We start from the raw sequence: 23,275 nt of genomic DNA, 5'->3' as shown, positions 1-23,275 counted from the left end.
TTGTTTCAGACAGATCATTAAACTCATCTGCAGTTTAATTAACTCTAAATGCTAATATAACAATATTTTCACTTGCTTTGAAACAAATCAAAAGAAAAGCTCTATTAAGAATCTTGGAAATAACAGAGGAATGATTACCAAGATTGCAGTCCTTCCTGCTCAGCAAAGTGCTGTCACTGGAAAGCACACTTGGATACCTCTTACTCTAATTGAAAATTAAGTGATTAGCCTGATTGATATTTTTGTATTATTTCATATTGTCTCAGCTTGAGCATGTATAAAATGAGACATCAGAACCATAAGGGCCAGACTTTTTCCGAACAAGTGTTCAGTACCAAACAATTCCTATTTAGCTATGTAAAAAGGTGATTAGACTTCAAGGAACATAATCCTAAAGCATCTAACCCTTAGATTTGACTGGGAATCTGGTCCTAATTCATATTGATCCTTCTGAAAAATCTTTCCCTTAATCCACTAGTCTGATTCAATTAATTGTTCAATACTCCCTGGATCACCTTGGGAACAGTAAGACCTGTTAGGGTAAAATATTTAAATATCTGGCTATTTTATCCAGATACATAATTGTGAAACCAGTGAGATAAATTTATTATGCTTACCCCACCAGTGCCAGACTATGATGGAAAAGGTTGCCTTCATGTGCCAGCTAGTTCAAAAAATATTGAATGTCAGTTTAAAGTTATCTAATTCAAGGATATCTCAGTTGGGGTTGGCTTTCTTCTGCATTCCTGTTTTCTCCTTATTTAGGAAGGGCTCTCAGTACCTTCAGTTGAAGTGAGTTAGTAGTGCAGAAAGGGCACACAGACTTGCTGGGGGCATAAAACTGCAGCTTCTGACACCTGCAGATCAAGGAAATGACAACGTCTACAAGCAAAGGCTATGCCAAGCCAAATAATTTCAAGTGTAGTGATACACTCACCCCTAGCATTCTTTGCATTTTAGAAATGACCACATAAGCGCAGAGGGTATTTGAAGCTGTCTGGAACATTGGACTAAAATCCGTTCAAGATGGATGAAAAAGCAGAATAATCAAATCACAGAAGTTGTCACATGGGTCTACTCTAAATTTATAATGTGAAAAGTGTAATAAATCACAGATATGTGATTGCAAAAGACAAATACCTACTGTGAAATAGAGAGGTCCAGAAAAATATAGTGTGTATTATCTAGAAGGTGAACTCTTTTGCCTGTTCAGCCACCTTCATATAAAGAATAGAATTCCTAGTATTTAGAAAAATCTGTTACATGTATACTAGGTCCTTTTAAAAAAACAAAAGAAGGGAATTTTAAAACTATGAAAGGACAAAAATAGGAATTAGAAATAGAGAAAAGATAACCACAGGTTCATCATATTTCAAAACAAAGGTTTACATTCTCAAAGCACGGTGCTTAACTGGGAGAATCTGATCCAGTGCGCTACAATAAAACCCCATAGTGACTAACACAAATAACTGGATCACAAGTTAATTGATTTTACTCTTTTTAAATATCTGCACATCCCCTAAGCACCACTATAAATTAAGAATAAAATAGATGAGTTCAGTACTTTATTTAAAACTGCTATCATCTGGACCCATATTAAAAATAATAACTTAGAAGGCAAATACCCTGGGCCCGGGTTGCATTTGGCTGGAAGGATCTATGTTCATTTACTACTACTGAGGATTTGAACATGTAAGGTTAACTTGCTCTGTGGAGTGATATGTCATTTTGTCATTTATTGTGCTTATCATGCATACAGCCTAGAAATTTTAGTAATTCTGTCACATTTAGAGTTTTATAAACATAGGGGGGAAAAAAGACCTGATTCCCCTTTTTCTGCACTCAAAAGCTTATGAGAAAATGCAGAAAAACAGACAACAGACCAATAGCAACTTAGAAACAATGAGTGAACAGCAGCCAGCAGTCTACACTTAATCATCAGATTTTTGTAGACAAATGAGACTTTTAACAGGTAACTGAGAGACATCAAGGAAATATAATGATGGAAAAAATGAAGAGCTCATCCAAGAGTGTGAGGGTAGCTTGTGAGGAAGCACAAATAGACTTGAAAATGTAATGAGTGAGCAATGTTTGCTGTCATGATGAACTGATGGGAAGTAGATATCGACCACTGGACATTCTTGTGAGATATCACAAAGATGGTTCCACTAGGCATGGAGGTTCCCGAGTGTGAAAACAGGCAGCTTGTATTTCTTACAACAAAGGAGTCAATAAAGGGATAGCAAGGAGATGAGTAACATTCAAAACAACTGTGTTAGAATACAGCCTATGTAACAGCACCCAGGGTAGCTCTGAGCAGAAGAGATAATCTCAGTTCAGCAGACAAACTCTATTTCTCCCTTCCCTGGATCTTGCAAGCCTGCTCCAAACTATGTGCAAAGCTTGAGAAGATAAAATGAAAAATTATGGTTCCAAGCTGGTGGGAATTTTATCTTACTGAATAGAGGAAATTCACGATGGCAGCTATCTACTGAGAATAATTAGGCCTGCATCAAAAGCTAGCTAAAGGGAGAAGTCAAGTGGGGAAACAAACAAATTGAACCACAGCTTAATTTTAGTAGCTGTTTCCTGGCAGAGCCAGGATATAATATAACACTGAGCCAAATCCTCCTCCACACTGAGCTCTATGGCGAACTGGTGGGACACTACGGTGACAGCTCCTCTCACTGAACAGCAAAATGGCTCTGTATGGTCTCAAGAAAAAAAAAATCTTGTCAGAGTTCCACCACAGGCAGATACATGAAAAGATCACTTTGTAAAATATTATCACCCAAGAATCCAGGCACTAACCCCATCTCAGACTGAAACAAAACTGGAAATGGTACCTAGCCTGTATGAAAATTGGATTCTTATCAGACAGCCTTATTTAAAGCTTCTGTAGTAAGTGAGATCTTATTTAGTGACTTCTCAGAGCACAGAGGAACAAATGAACTTAACTGTATCAGAATCACCTGAATGTCTACCGTCCAGCAACAGCATGAGAATGCAGCAATAACCTCAATACCTTTATGAAGCCACCAAAAAACTCTGAGTGGGGTACTGAAATACCCAAATTAAAAAGCTGCCACAAGCAACAAACACAATGCAAGATAAACGTGTCTGGGGCTGGTGATTGCTACCCCATGGCTCATTAAGATTCTGCATGCTGTGATTCCCAGTCAAGAACAAATAAATTAAAACTGCATGTCAGTTTGCATTTATCAGGGCAATATTCCAGTTGAAGGTATTCTGTGCTACTGTCATGTGTTTGTTTCCTCATCTATGTATCATAAAAGATGAAAAATAATGGCATATATTAATTCACACATCTCTATTAGAAATTCCCCAGGGAAATGGTATTATTGTATTTGTCCTCCTCCACTGAAGTCCACTGCCTTTGTAACTATAATTTATCTACTTTCTTGAAAATATAAAGACAAGTTTATACAATCTCTTGCAATCTCCTTGCTCTTTGTCTGTGTCTTTCACTTTTCACAGTCATTCAGTATGTGTGTGTGCACTTGAGTGGCCAATATTTATTTGTTAAGGAAACAATGTATTTCCATAGCTCTGTATCTGGAATATCTCCAAGAACAAACAAATTTTCAGAGTGATCACAAAGGTTTGCATTCTTAAGCAATCAGGAATGAGAATCTCATAAATGTCAGTAATGGACATTTCTTGTGAAATTCCCTGGGACACAAAGCCCAGCTTGCCAGTTAACAATGAACCAAGTAATCTGGCACTTGGAGCTCATCAGGCTTCATAAACTAGACAGGTGAAGTACTAGGTGGAAATATTTAGCATAACATTTGTGCATTGAACAAAGTGATACTGATGATTCTTCAGTCACCTTTCATCTCAGCACAATGACCAAACGTGCTGGCCTGTTATTGCGGGCCCCTGGCAGGCTGAAAAACAGGGGACCTGACCAACTGTAGTTTATACTGAACTCTTTATATGAGCAATTTAATTGCCAATTTTGTGGTCAGGGCAAATTGTAACTTGGTATTACATTCTCCCTAATCTCTTCCACAGATTTTGAAGGTATATTCTCTCTTAAAACTGTGCATAGCCTTTACTATATGGACACAAATAGCTGCTGTATTTCACTACAGAGATAGCTGTATTAACGTAATGGATTAAGTTGATGTAAGCTGTACATGAAGGAACATATGAAGCACTTTGGAAGCCATTTAGCTGAAAGACACTCTGTAAATATAAAGCATTATCGTAGCATGACAAGGATTTGACGGTGTAAACTAGATGCAAAACACAAATTAAAGCTATGAGTCACCCGAACAGTCTTTAGTAATTTTCATTGTCTTACTGCCATAATGCTGGCTCATAGGCACTATATTATCACTTAACTTAAAGTGTTTCTTTCAGCTTATTCTAGATCTTTTTCTAAGTACATAATATTCTTTCGTCTCCCTAGTGAAATTACAGAAAGAATTCAATTGTAGCTTAGAAAAAATCTTTCCGAATATAAGAAATTGACCATAATCATTTTGGATGCATTTTCACTTTTTAGTTTTGAATGATTTTCACAGGCTATGCATTGTAGATGCCTTGTGATCTTTCAAGGCACACACCAGTTACTTTCAAAATAAAAGTACTGCTCAATAATGAAAGACTGAATGAATATTTTTGTCCACCCTATGCTGCAGCCTACAAGAACAGCAACAAATCCAAAAGATTAATTAGCTAAATGGAAGGCCAAAGATTAAGTTCTGCTCTCTGTAACATGGCTACAGTTTCTGTAGGCTCTATACATTTGTGCCATTTTATTGAAAAACACATAGATGCTTAATATCACCGATATCAATCATGGATGATCAAAAAAAGGCAAGTTTCAACATGACTTTATTTTGTTTTGCTGCTCATTAGTCTGCTTGGAAATTACTGCTAAGGAGTACTAGTAATGCCATAAAGAAACAAGAAAGTATTAATCAGGCTGTTTCCCCATGCTCCAGGTCCAAGTCCCTCTGTGAGCAGTTCTCCATTGTGATGAAGACAAGTTATCCCTGGGATTCAGTGGGACCACTTCAAGAACTCTTTAAGTATTAGGATCCATGGTTGAGTAGGGCAGGCACAGAATGCAAAAACAACAGGGTAAAATAAATGGATGGATGGATGGATGGATGGATGGGTGGATGGATGGATGGATGGATGGATGGATGGATGCATGACCTGCTGGGCACCACACGAGTTGCCTGTAAAGTTGCCAGAGTGGCAATGTGAAGAGTCCTTCCATCCCTCTTGCAGACATCATAAATCTTAGAAAGCTTTGAGGGCCTACAGAGTAAGATGCTCATAAAATTAATAAATTAATTTAAAGAACTTTCCTTCCTGCTTCTTTCCCACAGCAGCAGTGGAACCCCATTCAGAGCTGATGTTGTACTCCTATCCTCTCATTTATGTGCTTGCAGAAGACTAAAAAGCCATTCAGGGACTGTAAATAAGTGATGGTGAAGGATACTTGAAAATAACCACTTTTTTAAAATAATTTTGAAGACTTTTGTTTACATTTGACTTTGCCTCTTTCTCAGCCCAGCTCATGGCCTCACTGAGTGAAGGCAAAAAATATAATTCTATTATGTATTAATCATATGTTGAATGCCTGCTTCAAAGCCTGTTACCTCCAGGGTGCACATCAAATGTAGCACAGTTTTCTGAAGATTCAGAAGGAAGACCAACATACGCTCTTTTTTCCCAGAATATATAAATTTTAAAAAGGATTCATTCTTCTCTTCACTTTTCCACCTATAAATGCAAAGTGTGTTCAACTATTTCTAGAATAAATCAAGTATCCATAAATACAATGGACACTTCTAGAATGATGGTTGTATCACAGAAAAACAAATATTCTTTCTCCAGGTGGACAGAGGTCAGCAAAAGGTCACTGTAATATTTACTACACTTAAGGTACTTTTGAGAAAAACTCAAAGAAATAATGATGTTATTTTCTTATCTATCAAAAATTCTTTCCCCCCAGGTAGAACAAACCTTATGTTTAAAACAACAGCATCATAGAAAATGATGATCTGACCAAGCCTGAAAGAGCAGACTACACCTATTCACCTGTTACAGCATCAGCGTTGCCTAGGGACCAGGGAGATACCTGCTTTTCACATTTATGAGACCACTTGTGGTGTATTCAGCCAACCCAGCTACGTATTATTTCTTCCTCGGTGCACTTCCCATCAAGAGCACTGTTAAGCCTATCTTCTTTCTAAGATGCCGGTTCTCTTCTTTAAATAGAATGAACTTTAAATAGAATAGGCTCAGCTGGATTTTTTTTTTCTTTTTCGTCCACTGCATATTAGGAGCAGAAAGGTTTTACAGGCTTTTCCCTGCATCAATCCACATAGCTCTCACTTATGCTAATGATGGTCACAAGGGAAGGGAAGAAGGCCTTGTTAAATGCTCCTCTTTCATTTTTAGGAGAGACTTTTTCATACCCAAACCAACTTTTCTCATGCTGAAGATTAACATCTGAACATATATGGTTGAGCTTACTGATACTACCTTACTAATAGAAGAAAGTGTGGAAACCATCTACTCATATTACAAGAAATTTATGCAAACTCTCCTATGCCACTAAGACTGCTTCACATGCCAGACCCAGTTACAGTTACCCTAAGCAACAAATTCCTCTTACTGGTTCCCAAATTGTCACGTTTTTGGGGTTTGTCTGGACATGGAATGGGTTCAGAAAAGATGTCCTCTGTAATTGTTGAAGTTGCTACGTGTACCATTTAGGCTCCTTAGTAGCAGGACAGATGAATTCATTCCTTTCTGAACATCGAAGTGGGAGATAAAAGGGGAATTTTATCATGACAGAAAAATTGTTTTGATAGCATTAGCTGTAACATGAATATGCAGAGACCAGTTAATTAACTAGAATGTCTGGAAGATTTAGAGGAATGAAGGGGGAACTGCTCTAGTAGCTTTAGTCTCCTCCCAGGTATAAATAAATGCAAAGTGGCCTCTGTACTGATGGGGAGGGAGCTGGGCAGTGACAAGAGGTTCAGTAGATCAAAGCTATTCATGATTTTTAAATTATTGTCATTAGGAAGTAGAGAAGGGATTTCGTGACTTCTCTTTAGGAAGGCAACTTCCAGGATTTCTTTTCATACATGTATGAAAACTGTATTTTAGTGCTATACAAAGGCGAACTAATGGAAGAAGTTAAAAAAAGAAAAAGAATGCTTCATTTGAAATAGGTCAAAGAACAAAGATTTCCTATATGAAATTCTAGAGAGATCTTGTTCATCTATACAACTACTACTACAGTTACAAATGAATGTTCTGTGGAATCCTAATTTCATGACTTACTACATTTTTATTAACACAAATCTGTTCACTCCCCTATTCTATTGTTTGAGGACTTAGCAATGAACGATGTATTCCTGAATACTTTACCAAACATGTCCTTAGAACTCACATGAGCTACAAGTGTACACAGATGAAAAAATAAAATGCCAAGAAATCCATTCTGACAAGCAAGGGTTTATACAGGTCTTGACTGGGAGAAAGAAAAAGAAAAAATAAAAAGCCCTTTAAGATGATGCTCTTATTACTCAGGAAATCATTACCTAAAATGATGTAACCTGTTCTAGAACTGATTTTTCTGTGTGTTTCTCCTGCCTTACATGAACACCAAATAGAAATGCATTCAGTTTTTTGAATGCACAGTCTAATTTAGAGATTTTTGTAACACTGTTGGCTCTTTTAAATATTTGGTCACACACATTTTGAATAGTCATCTCCAGTGACTCAGCATCACTTTTGACAACTTGAAGTTGAGCACAACTTTCTGAAAAACCATCAATTCTAGATTTAAAGAACCTAAGTTATAAGAATATTATTACATTCATTAGCAATCAGCTCCAATGGTTATTTGTTCTCTGTTTAAAATCATGATTACCTCTCAACTGTGTATAAATAAGGAAATAATAAATTAGTCTATGAAGCTCATATATAGACAACAACTTCATAGCGACTGTCACAATGTTTTGGAACCCACTTAGTTCAAGATAAGGTTTAAAATGTATGTTAAATACAATTTGATTATTAAATGGTAGATGGAAATGAGTCACAATTTAGCAGTATTCCTAAATAAGATCGCACTGACTAAGAAAATAATGGATTAACGTGGGGCTTTTCAAATCCTTTACACACTTTTCAGAACATCATGAAAACACTATTTTGGTACCCTAATATTGCAAGACTGAACCATATTCTTACCAGGTTAAGACGACAACATGTCTTTGCAGAGAGGTGGAAATTACAATGTAAATGAGACTTTTTCCATGGCAGAGTCTTTGGACTCTTTGATAAAAAGAAGCATATGCATCCAAATGAGAAATCTTGCTTTTTCTGCCCTGAGAGGACATTGCTTCCAAAGAAGATAGTTATTCACTGTGCCAGCTTACAGCTGATCATGACCCATGCTGCCAACAACAGATGTTTTGACAGTGGTTAAGCTTCTTCAGATGGTCTTTGGTGAGCAGTGCCTAGCAGCACCATTTGAAGCATTCAAAGCAACTTGTATCTCTAGAATATTTTAGCAATGAATTTCATCAATTCCCCAAACTTCTGGCATTTTAGGTTGTGCCAACCGATGGGGATGAGATGCCCTAGATTTACAAGCCCCTCCAGCTGAGAGCTGTTTGAAGTTAGCCCAGTTTGAAGACTCTTTTTTGGAAGCAGATAAGAACTCTGCAAGGTTTCACACTGTTCCAGTGGAGGCAGGAGGTACAGATGGAAGTTTACAGGCAGTATTATCTGCAGTGATACAGAATTTGTCTGAATTTTAAAAATGAAATCTCTAGCCAGCATTTTGTTTTCTGTGGAAAACTGGGTGGGGGAAAGGAGAATTTGGGCTGAACACTCATATTTCAATCCATCTGAACACAATAGATATTCCAAGTCTGTTAACAAAGTGATGAATGAAGTCCACTGCATGCAGTTTCTTCTACTGTACATACATGATTTTTTTCTCAAATGATCTAGCCTACATCCTCTTTACACAACATTCATTGAGCATAAATATTACTGCTATATCAAGAAGTTATGACACAAGAAGAATCATTTAGAAATCACAGACATAGGTGAACTATCATGATTAATGGTCTCTTTCCTTTTGTGTTTTCCTCCCATAGCTGAAAAATCTTTATATCTTGAACATCCAGGTAAGCACAGAGCTCTCATTACCCTGATAGGGAACAACAAGGTCCTGGGGTCTCCAACCCTATTAGCACAGAAAATTATTTTCCCAAGGTCAAGAAGAAACAATAATAAAAATAAATGCAACCTATTTGACCAATGACAATGGAGTGATCTGAGCCTCCCCATATAGCTCTGTGATGGGAGGTTTCAAAAGGCAGTTTGAGAGAAGATCACTTGCAGCTGGGGTGGCCTGCTTTGAAAACACATGAGATTTAAGAGTATATTGAGAAAACAGATTTAAGCATGTATTGAGACAAACAGTGCTGAACAATGACTGAAGCATGGAGCAACAGATATATGGTTTGGTACTGCACAGATGTGGAAAAGGTCAGGAAAAAAGCAAAGGTATGCTAAATGAATTTACTACTTTCTGCTTAAGGGATACCCATGGTCTCCATCTCCCACGGCCGAGCTCCTTTTGCCAGTGCTCATTTCATCTTTTCTTGAAAGAAAAATATTTGTAATAAAGGAAAATGAAACATTCCTTTTGTAAGTGCCCATTGTGTGCTTATTTCCTGTCTAGAATGTCGCAGAGGGAACATTCAGGGCCCTTTCATTTTCTCACCTGTAATTTATGTTTTCCTAACCATACATTCACTGTACACACAGCCTTCTTCAACATGAACACCATTGCAGCCTCAGTTGGGTAAGTTTTGTTGTAAATAGATACATTTGGTCCATTTTATTAATGAGGATAAAGAAGGAGCTAAGGATTTTTATATATCCTGATAATGAATTCTAAGCTATTAGGAGAAGGTGAATGACAACAAATTTGATGGCAGTGCTCCTCAGTTTATTTGTCTGAGCACCAAGTATTGGGAGGGAGGTCAAGACAGGCCAAGGTACTACACTTGTGCTTTGGGCAGAAAGATGTGCCTGCACACCATGAAGTCTATATACAGCGAATTGAGCCTCTGAGACCTACCTTGTACGGGCTGCAGAGATTACCTGACCATGAACAGCAAATGTGGCCTGTCCCACTGGCACATCATAGTTATTGCTCCTGTGAAGACCATCACTGTAATATGGTGACAGAAGGTGAGAAGCATCACGCCTAGCACAAATGCGCTCCGTGGTCAGTCTGGGTAGGAGCAGAAAGTCTAATGCACCTATGCATTAGAGTCACTACAGCTGACTCTTGTTGGGATGTCAAGAATTCATACAATTCCTTCACCCTGGTCACAGCTAATGCTGTGGTATGCTTGGAAATCCTTGAGCAGCAGCTTAAGTCCTCCAATTCCAAGCAGAACAAATTTATAATGCAAATAAAGGCAATTCCCAGGAAATACAGGTGACACCAATAAGATAAATAAGCATTTGGTATGATCATTGGTTTATATCAGAAAAGCTTTTCTACAGGGTTGAATGCTTATTAAATCAGGACATGTATGAAGAAAATTAGTTTATTAAGTAACTGTGTTATTCCTCTCTCTTAAGACTGCTTCCCCTTCTTCCATAGCAAATCTCTACATAATATGCTAATACATCTGCATCAAAATTGCCACAGTGAACTCTTCCCAAGGAGAGCAAGCAAGTACACTAGCAATTAATTGGATCCTAACACACATTTCTAGATACGGATTTTTCAACTGAGCTTGCCAGTTCTAGGGGAAATCATTTTAAGGGACAATAAATAGCACTTTATTTCTATACACAGCAGTATGATATACTGTAAGCAGTCACCCTTTCTCCCCTTGGAAGGGAGAAAAATGCTGCGCTGGCAGGTAGCTTGAAACTTATACTATTTCTTGCTTCTGAGTAAGCTCATAATTAGAGTAGAAACATGAGGAACAATTTCAATGGAGCTGTAAACTCCAACAAGAGGGGGGAAAAAAAAATCTAACAGGAGGGAAAAAAAAATCTATTTGAGGTTAGAACAAAATCTTTTTTAATCTAGCTAATGCTACTTTTGTGCTGATGCTGATCATTATATTTATTACTAAACTGTGGGACATTCCAAAGCGTTGACACATGACTTCACTTACCAGAAAAGCAATCACTTTTAGATATTCAGCTTGGTGATTAATATGTAGATACCTGATTTTTAGTGAATTAAACCAGGTTGTATCAATTTGGTGGTCTTTAGGATTTATAATCAAACCCTGATGACATCTGATTAATGCCAGCATAGGCTCTCTGAACCTTACAATACTCTTGTTCCTTTGGAGCTCAGATCATGGCAGGCTGATTACCCCCCTGATTATCTTGAGTAACTGGGGTCACAGGTTAGCTAGCACCACAGAACACATTTAATTCAATCAATTCAGTTAGTGAAGCAGTTGGGAAAAAATTATTCCAATTGCTGTAACACTGCATTAGAAAATTTGCCCAGGATTTCTGTGCTCCAACTGATGAGCATTTTTGCTTAATTTCTAATTTAATATTCTGCTGGGGTTTGCAACTTCAATTACTTGTGATATTTTCACTCATAACATCAGAGGCATTGAGCTTGGAGGGGGAAAGGAACCAGAGTAAGAAGAGCTGCCTGTATTAACCTGTATAATAACCTTTTCTCACAGACACACACACACTTTCATAGCTCAGTTGTGGTTTTTCTGGTTACACACTCTAGTGGTGACTCAGAAAAGTCCTCTTGGTTCTCTCCATTTGTCCCTTTTTTTCACTGCCAGATTTTAGCTCTTTTAGTAGATTTTTAATATTGTTTAGCTGAGTATCACTTCATTTGTCTTATAAGCAAAGAGACTCTGATCACTTGTGATATGCCACAGTCCTACACTCAGACAGCCTAGCACCCTTGTGTGTGCTCAGATGGAGTTTGGGGGAGCTCATTAAAGATAACGGCACTGTACTTCAGTCACCTGAAGCAGCAAGTGCTGTGTCTGGGATGAAATATAAAAAAGGACCTCTTACTACTCCCTGAAAGCCTCAAGGCACTTCTCACATGAATACAAATGCCCAGCAGCTCAGTTTGACTCTTGCTAGTTAGTTTTGCATCCTATATAACAATCCCGAGTCTGCTGATGTACAGATATTCTTTACTGCGAGTCCTGAGGCTAGTGCCACAGCCACAGACTCTGACTTCTGACCCAGAGGTGGGTTGGTTATCAGAGTTTCAATGGTCTAATGATGATGGAGAGCTTTCTTTACACTTCAGAATGAGTCAGTGCACATCACTCCCTTACTCCCACACCAATCAAGACATTGGGCCACAGTTGCACAAAGTCCTCACCAGCCATGATACTTAAACTTCTTTCTGCTATGTATGGGACCCAAGTGCTGTCCCAATCATTGTTAACTGCAGCCCAGAAAACAGAATGATACCGTAACTGTAGCTCTCTAGTATAGTATTACCACTGCTTGTAACAGGCCATGTTTTGAGTTTGCAAGGCCTCAAACCTCAGGATGGAGTTTTGTCAGCCTTGCTCTGCCTGAATGTTGAGTTGCCTGCAGCTTTGTTTTACTGAGTTTCGCTGTAACAGTATTTGACTAATTTATTTTTACTCTTTTATCTTTGTACAGTACCACCAAAGTTTTGTAACTCTCACCCAATGATGTAGTACAGAGAAATAGAGGCCTTGTATGATAAAAGAGGCCTTGCAAAGTGGTGACACAGGATGCAGTACAGAGAAGTACAATCATGGGGTAGCAAGACATGAAGCAGAGACTTGTCACTGGAGACCCCATGGCTATAAACAACTCACCAATGTTTAGTTAAAGAAATGCAGACCTGGACAAAACTGATTTTAGGGGCAACAAAGGAAAAGTATCTAACAAATGTAAAAGACATCATATATAGTAAATTTGGATGCAACATGGAGCTTCAGGCCAATGAAGAGAGAGCAACATGTAAAAGCACGTTAGTAAATACATAAAAATGACCCCAAATGATCCCAAAGGGAGGAAGAAGAAATGATCAACATGAGCATCACGCTTGTCCTGACAAAGGACTCCAGGTGCTGACAGTTTACCATAATATCCCTACCACAAACACTGGAATGAAACCACCAACTTTACGACCCAGAGGAACCATGAAACAGGGTGAATAACAGCAGGAAAAAAGGCAGAAGGAAGAAGGATGTGTACAACAATTTTATAACTGTAATATTATTATTATTGAAAATTTTTCTGAATAGAAGAATTTTTTTTTTTTTCCCTGCAATAATTCAATCTGGATTAATAATGATTCTTGGATTAGAATGGACTTGGACTATTTTTCAATTTTACTAACAATAAATTCTTGGCTTTATATATAAGGTGGGCTTCCCCTTTACCCATCAACAAGATTTTGAGTGTAATAATACAACACCAGGGTTAGTCATTATTTGCAATGCTTCTTTAGAAATTAAAATAACTTTCCTGAGTAGGATTCTTTAATAAAGCAAATGAAGTCTTACACCTCCATTTTCCCTGCAAGCAGCAGAAAGTTGCAATTTAATCTTCTGCTTGCCCATGGAGAGGATCCATTTTCTGTATGTTCCTTTGGGGTTCTTTGGAATGAAAAATGCTATATGGTTATAAAACATTCTCTTAATGAAACTCGCTCTGAACTAACTTTGGAATTGATGAATCTCCTCCTAAGCCCCAGTGTACATTTGCCCACGGCACAGAGTCTGACACAGCTGTCAGATTCCCTTACCTTAAGAGAAACCCAAAATAGGAACTGCAGGATAATTGCAGGTCAGAAGTTAGGTGTATTAGCAGAGAGATGTGGACAAGATCACAGTGTGCCTAAATGGGACATAAAGCTCCCCATCCAGTGCTTACAGACTCTCATTTGTGTATGAAATATCCTCAGCCTGCTCTATAACAAAATTCAGAACAAATAAAAAGAAAACACCCAAATGATATAATCAAATTCTCCATATTAAACACAAAACCACATGTGTAGAAGAAAACAAACAGCAGCAAAACCCAATCCCATCAAAATGCTCAAAATATATACACTCTTCTCCTGTGGTGAGGATGAAAGAAGAAGAAACCACATATAGCAGATGTTAGTTTTGTCACTTACTCTGCTACTGGAGAAGAATCGTGGACAATAAAGGCAATTTAATGTTGTGAAAACAGCAAAACTGTGTTGAGATGTGTAAGAAGTAGCACTGTGTGCAAGACAGAAGCAGGAATTCTTCCATCTGCTCAGCACTGGGGAGCCCCAGCTGTATTACAGCACCCGATTCCTGCCCACAGCGTGGAAGGCAAAGAGCAATTGGAGAGGCAGATGTCTAAAGCTCATGGTCTTGAACAAATCTGCATAGAAAATGTATACAGGGTTGTTGTAGATAAAAGGATTATCTGTGCATCACCTTCATAGTGGACAAGGCAAATAAGTGATGGGCTTCAGTGGGGCCAAGGAAAATTCTCATCAGAAAAGAGGCAAAACTTACTCCTAGTGAGGTAACTGAAGTGTGCTGTAGTAGATTGCTGGGAGATCACAGAGACTGTATCTTCAAAGCTCTTGAAGGAAAAATAAGCAAATACTGGAAATTATACAAAAAGGAGGGAGGGACTTGAGGATATTTTGAGAACCCTTCCCCTGCAGATTTCATGGTAAGCCTAAATCCAATAATCTATATGGAACAGAAAGGGGAACTAAACACTTTTACATAGTTTTCTAACATTTTTAAGGTCCATGGTCCTCATTAACTTCCACGAAGCTCACTGGATTGCCAAAACATGTTTTTTCTGTGGCCAAAAACATGTGATAGGAAGGAGTTCCCTAACTGAGATTCCAGTCTCAAACTCGCTATCATACAAGACTCTTCAATTACGCTGGATTTGGTGCTGACAGCTAGAGATACAGAGTGTAACTACAAAATCACATTTGCCCTCCTTACTGCAGATAAAAGATGAAAATTATGCCTCTGGCATTTTCTTTCCTAGCTGGTCATATTCTCTTTTGGCAACAAAGCGTAAGGGAAAAGGAGAGGAAAATAATTATGATCTCAGCTTCGGGAAGGATTAAGAGGGAACAACAATGGCAGAACTAGATACCCAAATTTAATTGTTTTGAGACTGTCTGCAACATGGCCACTATAAAAAAAAAATACCTGCTCCAGTTACAACTCCATTCTTACTAGTGAATTAACAACTCCTTCCTAGCAGTCCCACAAGAACAAACTGCTCCTGTCACTGCAGAGAAGGTTTCTAACGAAAATCATGCTTTTTTACAAATCTCAACCATTACTTCATCATTTTCCTGAATTGTCTGGCAAAGAGGTATTTAAAGGCCTGCATTTAAATTCCAGAGCAGCTATGAAATGAAGAAAGCAGATTGATTCACATTCTGTTCCACTACTCTCTTTGCCAAAGTGATTTTTCTCAGAGGAAAAAAAAAACAAACCCTAAAAAAACACAATCTGAGCCTGAGAATTCTGTTGTCAACTTCAAACCACCAAAAATTTTTACAGCTTGCTTACAATATAAACCCTTAGAAATAGGGTTTATGGAAGAAACACTGCCAGAAGCCCTAGGGGATATTATCCACTCGTTTCTCACATGGAATTAGTGCAAAATATCACCCTTACATTGCCCACAAACCTTGCCAACAAATAAGAATGGCGATAGGCTGAGAGCACACTGTCTGGGATTTTTATACTAATTTTTTTCCATGGCAACGTGTCTGTTTCATGTGCTTTTAAGCCTCCATAATTTTATTCCATCTAATCTCTGCACTGTCTTGTTTTGTTTGTTTACCACTTCCAGGGAGCACCTGCCATGCTCCTAGGCTGAAGCAAGACAAATAAAACACATCTGCATGAGTGGTCGGGGCCAGCTGACATGTGTTCCTTAGCTGCAAATTTCTCTACAATTACACCCAACCTTCTCACCTCTCCCACTTACCAGTCATTATTTGTCCCTTCCTTGGTTTTTCCCAACTTGTTGCTAAGAAATTGCATAGCCTCCACTAGTATCGTAAATGCCAAGCAAAAAGATTAAATGCAGCTGTGTGCCACCTCATTCTGTCAGAGAGAACAGATAGTGTCCTCAGAGTCCACCTGCCAGTCTTCAACATAGATGGCAAGGGAGTTTTCCAATCAGATCCTGGGTGTTCCAGTGCCTAGGTTTTGCTGAATAGCCTTGAAAAGATGGGATTTAAATTGTATTGAGGATATTAGTCTAAAGTGAATGAAGTGGAGAGTATACTTCTCGTTTATATCCCTAGAGTGATAAATGTGAGAGTGTAATTTTTTTTTCTAAGGCAAAGAAAATGGGAAACCAACACGGATTTCAGACACATGAGAAATAGCTTATGAATTTAGATGATAGTTCAGCAGAAATAAATTGTACATCTGTTCATTCATTTTAATAAAGCAGGGAAATGACACACTGCTGGAGCCCTTTGAGAACGCTGGTATTTTTAAATTATGATCCTATAATAGTAGCATTAACATTTGTAATGCTGCCCATACTTTATGAATTTAAGAAAAATAAATTTATGGAATAAGTGAGCTTCAACCTATAGTCTGGACTCTGGGCATTTAAAAGTGAGTAAGGTGTTTCCTGAATACTTACAAATTAGCCCAGGAAAGACGTTACAATAGCTTTACTATGTAACACAGATAACCTTCTGTGTAAGTGTTGACAAACCATGCTTATTATTTCTGAATAAATAATTCAGATGTGCAACATGTAGCTGAATGCATTTATTTCTGCTGACTAGTACCTAGTGTTTGCATTTATAGGCAGCTACAGTCTAGTACTTCCCTTTGAAAGTAGTCTTTTAAAGAAATGAACTAGATGCTTTTCTTGGCTGTATGTATGTGTGGAAACATGTACTACCTTCTGCTGAATTCAGGCAGGAGTATTACCTTTCTCTTGTATCTCCCATAACAGAAAAATGAGAAACGGAAAAAGTTATGAGCTGAGTACAACTGCTTCGTTGTTTCTACTTTACCATTATTTACGAAGATGACATACAAATTTAAGAAATAAACAAGTGAGACTGCAGGGGATGTCACATTTTAAAAGCTTATGTTTTGATTTTTCAAACTGATCACCATGGGAAATAATAAACTAAGAGTTCAATAATAGCTGTCATGTTTCCTTTAAAAGCACAATTAGCAAGATCATTAAAATTCCCTTTTAATCGACCACATTAAAGCAATTGCTACTAGACTAAAGAGAATCTAAAACTGATTAGTTGCTCACGTATAGTCTCATTGATCAATGGAGATAATCCTCATTCAAGAAAAGGGAAAACAGGCAACCCTGACATCCTTGAAAAGTGGTGAAGTTCAGCTGAAATCACATGTCAGAATCCGAGACCTCTTTTTGCAATCCACCCTACACTATTTCCTACTAACATGTCAAAAGAGTCAAGAGTGCATGCTTAAATATTTAATCTTCCTAAAGCAAAGACTTCACAGAGGTTATGCTGGAACCCAATATTGCTAAAAGGTACCTTTCTGCTAACATCTATATCTGTGTCTACCAGCATGTGAGTGTGTTCGTGTGCTCTGTATTGTTCACCCCAGCTCTACCAGGCAGTTCAAAAACAATCTCAACAGGCAGTCTAGGTAAACAAGACTTACTGTAATTTGGTTCTCTCGTGAATACAGAAGAACTCAAGAAAAGAAATACCTCTGGGACACAGAAGACCCCTAGGGGAACACTTACCATTGACAGAAACCGTACAGATTTATTGATTGGAACTGCATTTTAATCATATGGCTGGAGGAAAGAAAACAGTTCCTAGAGACTGCCAGTGAGCCCCAGCATGGGGCATGATAAAACTGTTTCTGCCATTAATACCAGGCAGTGGCTATGTTAGAGTAAAAGGACATTAAAGAGTTCAACATCTGCAGGCAAAGTTGAATTTATTTACTCATGGCTTCAATTATTATTTAAGATGGCAAACTTGAAAAGGTCAGAGCTGCTAACTTAGAAAGCATGCCCTTCATTTGTCTTCAAATATACACTTTTTTCTTAGTGTAGTTCAACACTGAATCAATTAATCAGGTAGTGTTCTCTGTTTTCAAATGCTAGTTGTGTTACTTTCAAGTAGACAAGTAAAACCAAACCCAATTTCATTTTTGTTATAATCCATATTAGAAAATGCAATTTTAGGACAATAAAACACCTGGTCCTCAGTTTAGGTAGGCAAACATCTGTGGGTCTGTGTTTCTATGTATATAGATATGCATATGTATAAAATCCAGATTTAAATTATAGTCTAATCCTGCATTCACATCTCCACAGAGCACTCTGTTTGGATGGGAGCCATAGTTTGGATACAGGCAGCTAGGAATAAACGATTCTATAGATAAATCTTCTTCTTTGATATTATTTCAGCAAAAGACAACTGTTGGTTTAGATTTAAGCTTATTTAGCAGGATTGATTTTTCTTATGTATCTTTTGAAAGTTTCTCACATAACTCCTTAGATTTTACAAACTTTTTTTTGAGCTAAAAGATTGCTTTCAACCCTTTAAACTTGTTGAGGACAGCAGCATTCTCCTTACCATCAGTCTTCTAAATGAAGAAAAATCATCGACCTAAGAACATCTGACAGTACTACACAACGTATGGGCACTGCTGGCCTCAGTGACTGAAGGCGGTCAAAACAAATGAGCTGAGGAGGAGGAAATAAAACATAAAAGAAAAAAAATGAGATGATGTGTGGAAGCAGACAGTGATGGTACTCGATTTATAGAAGGCAGGCAAAGACTGTACATGGACTTTTGTGAGTCACAAGCAAACAGTCAGTTTAAGTCATGAAAACAGAAAGGTGTTTCCCAAGGGGAACAGGCAGTGAGGGTTGAAGAAGAGTTCACTGGGGGACAGCATCAAGGAATGGAAAAAATAAGATCTTCCAGAAATAAAACTAAAGGGGCAAAATCATGGGGACAGAAAGAGGATCATGAGATGACAAAGGTCAGAAACATAGCTTTTTATGAAATACTAGAAGAAGAGTTTTCCATATAAAAATACAGTGAGGAAAGTTATGAAAATAAGAACAGAGCTAAAGGGGATGTCACACTCAGCAAAAAGGAGTCAATGGATATATCACTGAAAGTAGTCTTGGTAGGTCTGAAGCAGGAACTGGAAACGAGAGCAGAGAGGCATTTAAGGAATGTTAGATGTTCAGGCTCTGAGATTCAAATAACAGACTCAAGGAATCTGGAGAGGAAGGAAAAATTAAAGTTAATTATTAAAATTCAGAGAAGGTTCCTTACAGGCTGGTGACTAAATAGTACAGTTGAAAAGGAGAAAAAAAAAAAAAAAAAAAAAAGATAAGAGTTTGGTTTGGTTGGGGGGTTTTGTTTTGTTTTTTAAAAACATGATGAAGCAGGCAGAAAGGATTCTGAACTATGATGCAAAAAGATAATGATAAATTTTAGCACTGGACAAATTAAATATCAAGAAGACTAGACAAGTCAGTAGCTGGAAGAAATCTACAATAAGCAGGGAACAAAAACATCTCTATAAAAGCTGCATCAAGCTATGTGGAAGAGGAAAACAGGAGTTAGAACACAAACTCAGAAGGACTGGCCATAGATCAATGGCGTTGGAGGGAAACACAGGGTAACGTAACCAATTGGGATTCGGGGATTTTTCATTATGGGGTGAAATTCTAGATTGGGAAAGTGAGGATACCGTCAATATTCTGTAGTGTTGGGATTATACTTTTTATTATGACATATGGACTGGGAACTCAGGGGAAAACATTTGTAAAAACAAATAAATATTAAGTGACTGTTAGACAGCCGGCTAGAGAAAGGGCTACCCTTTAAGCAAATAAGCATCTGGGACTCTAAGGCAAACAAGTCCTGGAAATAAGCCAAAGTAGAAAGTACAAGGGTATGAATAAATTACACTCCTGAACCATTTTCCTCAACAGAGACTATAACTGCAAAGAGTTCTGTATGAATCCCCTAATCTGTTTTTTTCTTCAATGTAGCAACACCGTTTTCATTCCAGTAAGTTCAAGAGACGATCAGCCCTATAGAATTTTATTGCTTTCCAAATGAGTCTCTTTCATAGGCACTTACTAACAATTTTACTTGAATAAATGTACAGCTCCTTTTAGCATGTTGATTTTTATCGGTTCACTATTTTAATGTTTCAGAGCAGAAGGAAAAAAGATATTTTGTCTAAATAATCCTGACATTTTGATTCGTATGCACAGATGGTTAGCAAATTTTGTAGTAGCCAAATCAGTTTTAGTGTTGCTGACAAAAATCTTAAAATCTCACTTGTCAGTGAAGAAATTGATAAACTGATCACAAAACGCATTTCCACTCTACTGGAATGACCTACGCAGTCATATAACTATTATTTTTGTATGAATATACTTCAGCTTTACAAATCCCTTCTGCTCATATAAACTGCAACTATGATACCAGCTCACACATATTGTGTAATTGCTACTAAATAGGGTTTTGTCTGGTGCAAATTGAATATGTTAAGATCTATAGTGTGTTATCTTGTTTAATCCTACTTTTAAAATAGAACTCCTACAGATGCTAGAGGCATATTAACAGTGTGGGTTCCTTAACTCATGGGATTAGAGTGATATTTTGCTACACATCTAACAATTCCTCTATTTATTACTCCTCAAATCAGCTGTGCTGTGTCAGACAAGGAGATTTAGAGTTCTTGGTATTTCTGTTAAGATTCCACATTCCACATGTGAGGAACTGTAACCCTTTATGTACATAAAAATACATAGAAAATTTTTGCTGGCTGCACCACAAAGGTAATCTGGTCATCTATTCCCCACTACCTGCCCATCAATTTACATATTGTCTAGGCTGAATGAGATAACAATGATTTAGGGGCCACTCTGCAATGAATACCAATGTTTGTAACCACAGTGTTTCCACGCAGAACTTAGGATTTCAGTCAACTGAAATACATAGTCAAATGAGGTCTCACAATAAAGAACTCAGAAGTTAATTTGAGAAAAGAGATTGATGCATTCTTTCATATCTTGATCTGAAAATAATTGTGTGAAGTGTCTTTGAAGTCTAGGTGTTGCCTGCCTGCACTCACTGTTGAAGGTGGAAGACCTTGGACAGGTAATGAGGTACAACAGGCTATAAACCACTCTTGGAGAAGAGTGAAAAAAAGGACATTAAAAAATTAAATTATTTTCTCATGCAAAAAAAAATTACTTGCTTGGGCAAAAGTCTCCAATCTTCAAATCTACCTTACCATTGAAATCTCTAGAAAGCAGTTCTAATTTGATTTGAAGGCAACTGCAAAATTCCAGCTGGAGAGAAAAAGTTTAATTGGAAAATCACATAGCCATTCCTAGCAATGACTGCTAATAATTATGTTTATACAGCTTCCCTGAATAAGTGGTCCAAGACTAGGTCTGGAGACATTACATTATCTTTGGTTAGCTTGTGCTTCTCTCAAGAGCCTTTGTTTGAACCTTCCTTCCTCTTTAATTCTACTATCCGGTTACTTACCCAAACGTATTTGTGCTAGATATAGTCAAAACTCTTACTGCTACTGTTTGCTTTGTAATTCAGACCTTAATATCTATGGTAAAGTTCACACTTCATAGACCACATTGAGGAAGCATATTAACCTTCACTTCTTGTAGAAGAGAGCAATAAATTGTGGGTTTATGGCTTTTTTGTTGCTCGCAGTGTTTGGATATTTGCTGTTAGCAGAAGCAGATGGAAGAAGTCTTCAGAGGATAGTCAGCATTGGAACGGTTTTGTGGTGAGAATTTACCAGCTGTAGTGAAAATTGCTGTTATTACCACTGAGTTGCTGCTGACCTTCCAAGCATAACCAAAGGGTTACAAAAGGCAAGGACTCACACAGAAGTTTGCATCAGGATTGCTCAGATCAGCTGATCATAACAAATCAAGGAAACTAAACAAAGGGCAGGCAAGGAACAGAAAATGAGAAAAGGACTGGCAAAAATACAAGTTTACTATGTGAGCTGACTCGGAGAGCAAGAATGCTGGGAAAAAATCAGATCTGGGGAAGCAGTGAAGTGCTTTTGTGTTCCTCCCCGATTTCACACTGTTGAATGATCATTTCTATTCATAGAACCTTTTCTGTACTTATACAAGTGTTTCTCAGCTGCTTTCATATTATAAAGCAGGCACTCTGTTGTTTTATGCACCACTGAAATGTGTTTATCTGGAGATTAAATAGACAACTTCATGTATTTCATGACCTTGGTGGAGAGAAACAAAGCAATGAACTCACCCCTCACAAGCAAAGATAAATGTAGAAGTCTGCTGCCTACTGCTATGCAGTGTATCCAGCTCTAATTATGTGATAAGTGGATGGACTCAGTGTTAAACATATTTTGCAAAAGTTCCTGAACAAAGTGCTTACACTGGTTATGCAGATAGCTTGTTGAAAGCCACATGAATACAAATTATTATGCACACAGTATGAATCTGGATGAGTACAGGAAACACTGGTCTTCCAAGCCCTGTTTTTTGCTGAACAGTCCTCTATTTCAGTAATGCACAGAATAAGCGTGTTTGTTTTTCTTTCCCTCCCTAAAATTATTCTGGTTTTACTTGTAATGCTACAGCAGAGTATTTGTTTTTAAGGTCATTGGTAATTCAATCCTGAGTGGTGCTGAGCATTTCTCATCATATGAGTAACCTCAAAGCAGCTAATTCTGATAAGAACTGACACACGATATTGAAGAAGAACAAAAAATAACAAAAAGGTAATTTCATTATCCAGATAGCCAGACTGTTTAAATAAGTCTTCCAGATGTCCTTAGTGTGGTTATCAGCACAACACAACTCAGAAATATTAACAAACATTCTTCTTGATCACAGGCATTTTTCTAAGTTATTTGAAAGTGGTTAGGTTTAGAAGATAGACATTTGGGATCCTAATTGCCCTGAGAATCAAAGCAATCTATGCTCCTAAAACCAGCTTTTCAAACTCCAGTGGGAATTAGATGTCTTTACACCTATTTTTTAAGTCCAATAAGCTCTTTTTACCTTTGACATCAAAATTATTTCAGGAAAAAAAAAAAAAAGAGGTCTAAACACCTATGTTATTTAGGTACCTTGATTCCTAAACTGCTTATGGGATTTCGTTCTGTAGCTCATGACAACTAAGAAACCTTTGAGGGCCTTGGACTTT

The 23,275-nt window shown here is 37.6% G+C and overlaps 1 protein-coding gene across 4 annotated transcripts in view; it reads right to left on the bottom strand.

Annotated features, from left to right (window-relative positions):
* Positions 1-23,275, bottom strand: part of CDH13 (cadherin 13) — a 516,835-nt gene that overhangs the window by 69,894 nt on the left and 423,666 nt on the right. The window contains exon 10 of one of the 4 annotated variants that reach the window (XM_074881612.1): positions 19,194-19,316. The exons of the other annotated variants lie outside the window; for them this stretch is intronic. Within the exon in view, the coding sequence (XP_074737713.1) occupies positions 19,308-19,316 (9 nt within the window). The 3' untranslated portion in view covers positions 19,194-19,307. Of the gene's footprint in view, positions 1-19,193; positions 19,317-23,275 lie in introns of those variants that run through there. 4 annotated transcript variants of the gene reach the window in all.

The sequence above is a fragment of the Strix uralensis genome, chromosome 12 (genome assembly GCF_047716275.1).
Source record: "Strix uralensis isolate ZFMK-TIS-50842 chromosome 12, bStrUra1, whole genome shotgun sequence".
Taxonomy (NCBI): Eukaryota; Metazoa; Chordata; class Aves; order Strigiformes; family Strigidae; genus Strix; species Strix uralensis.
Note: the sequence above shows the minus strand (reverse complement) of the source record. Positions and strands in the feature narration are given on the sequence as shown.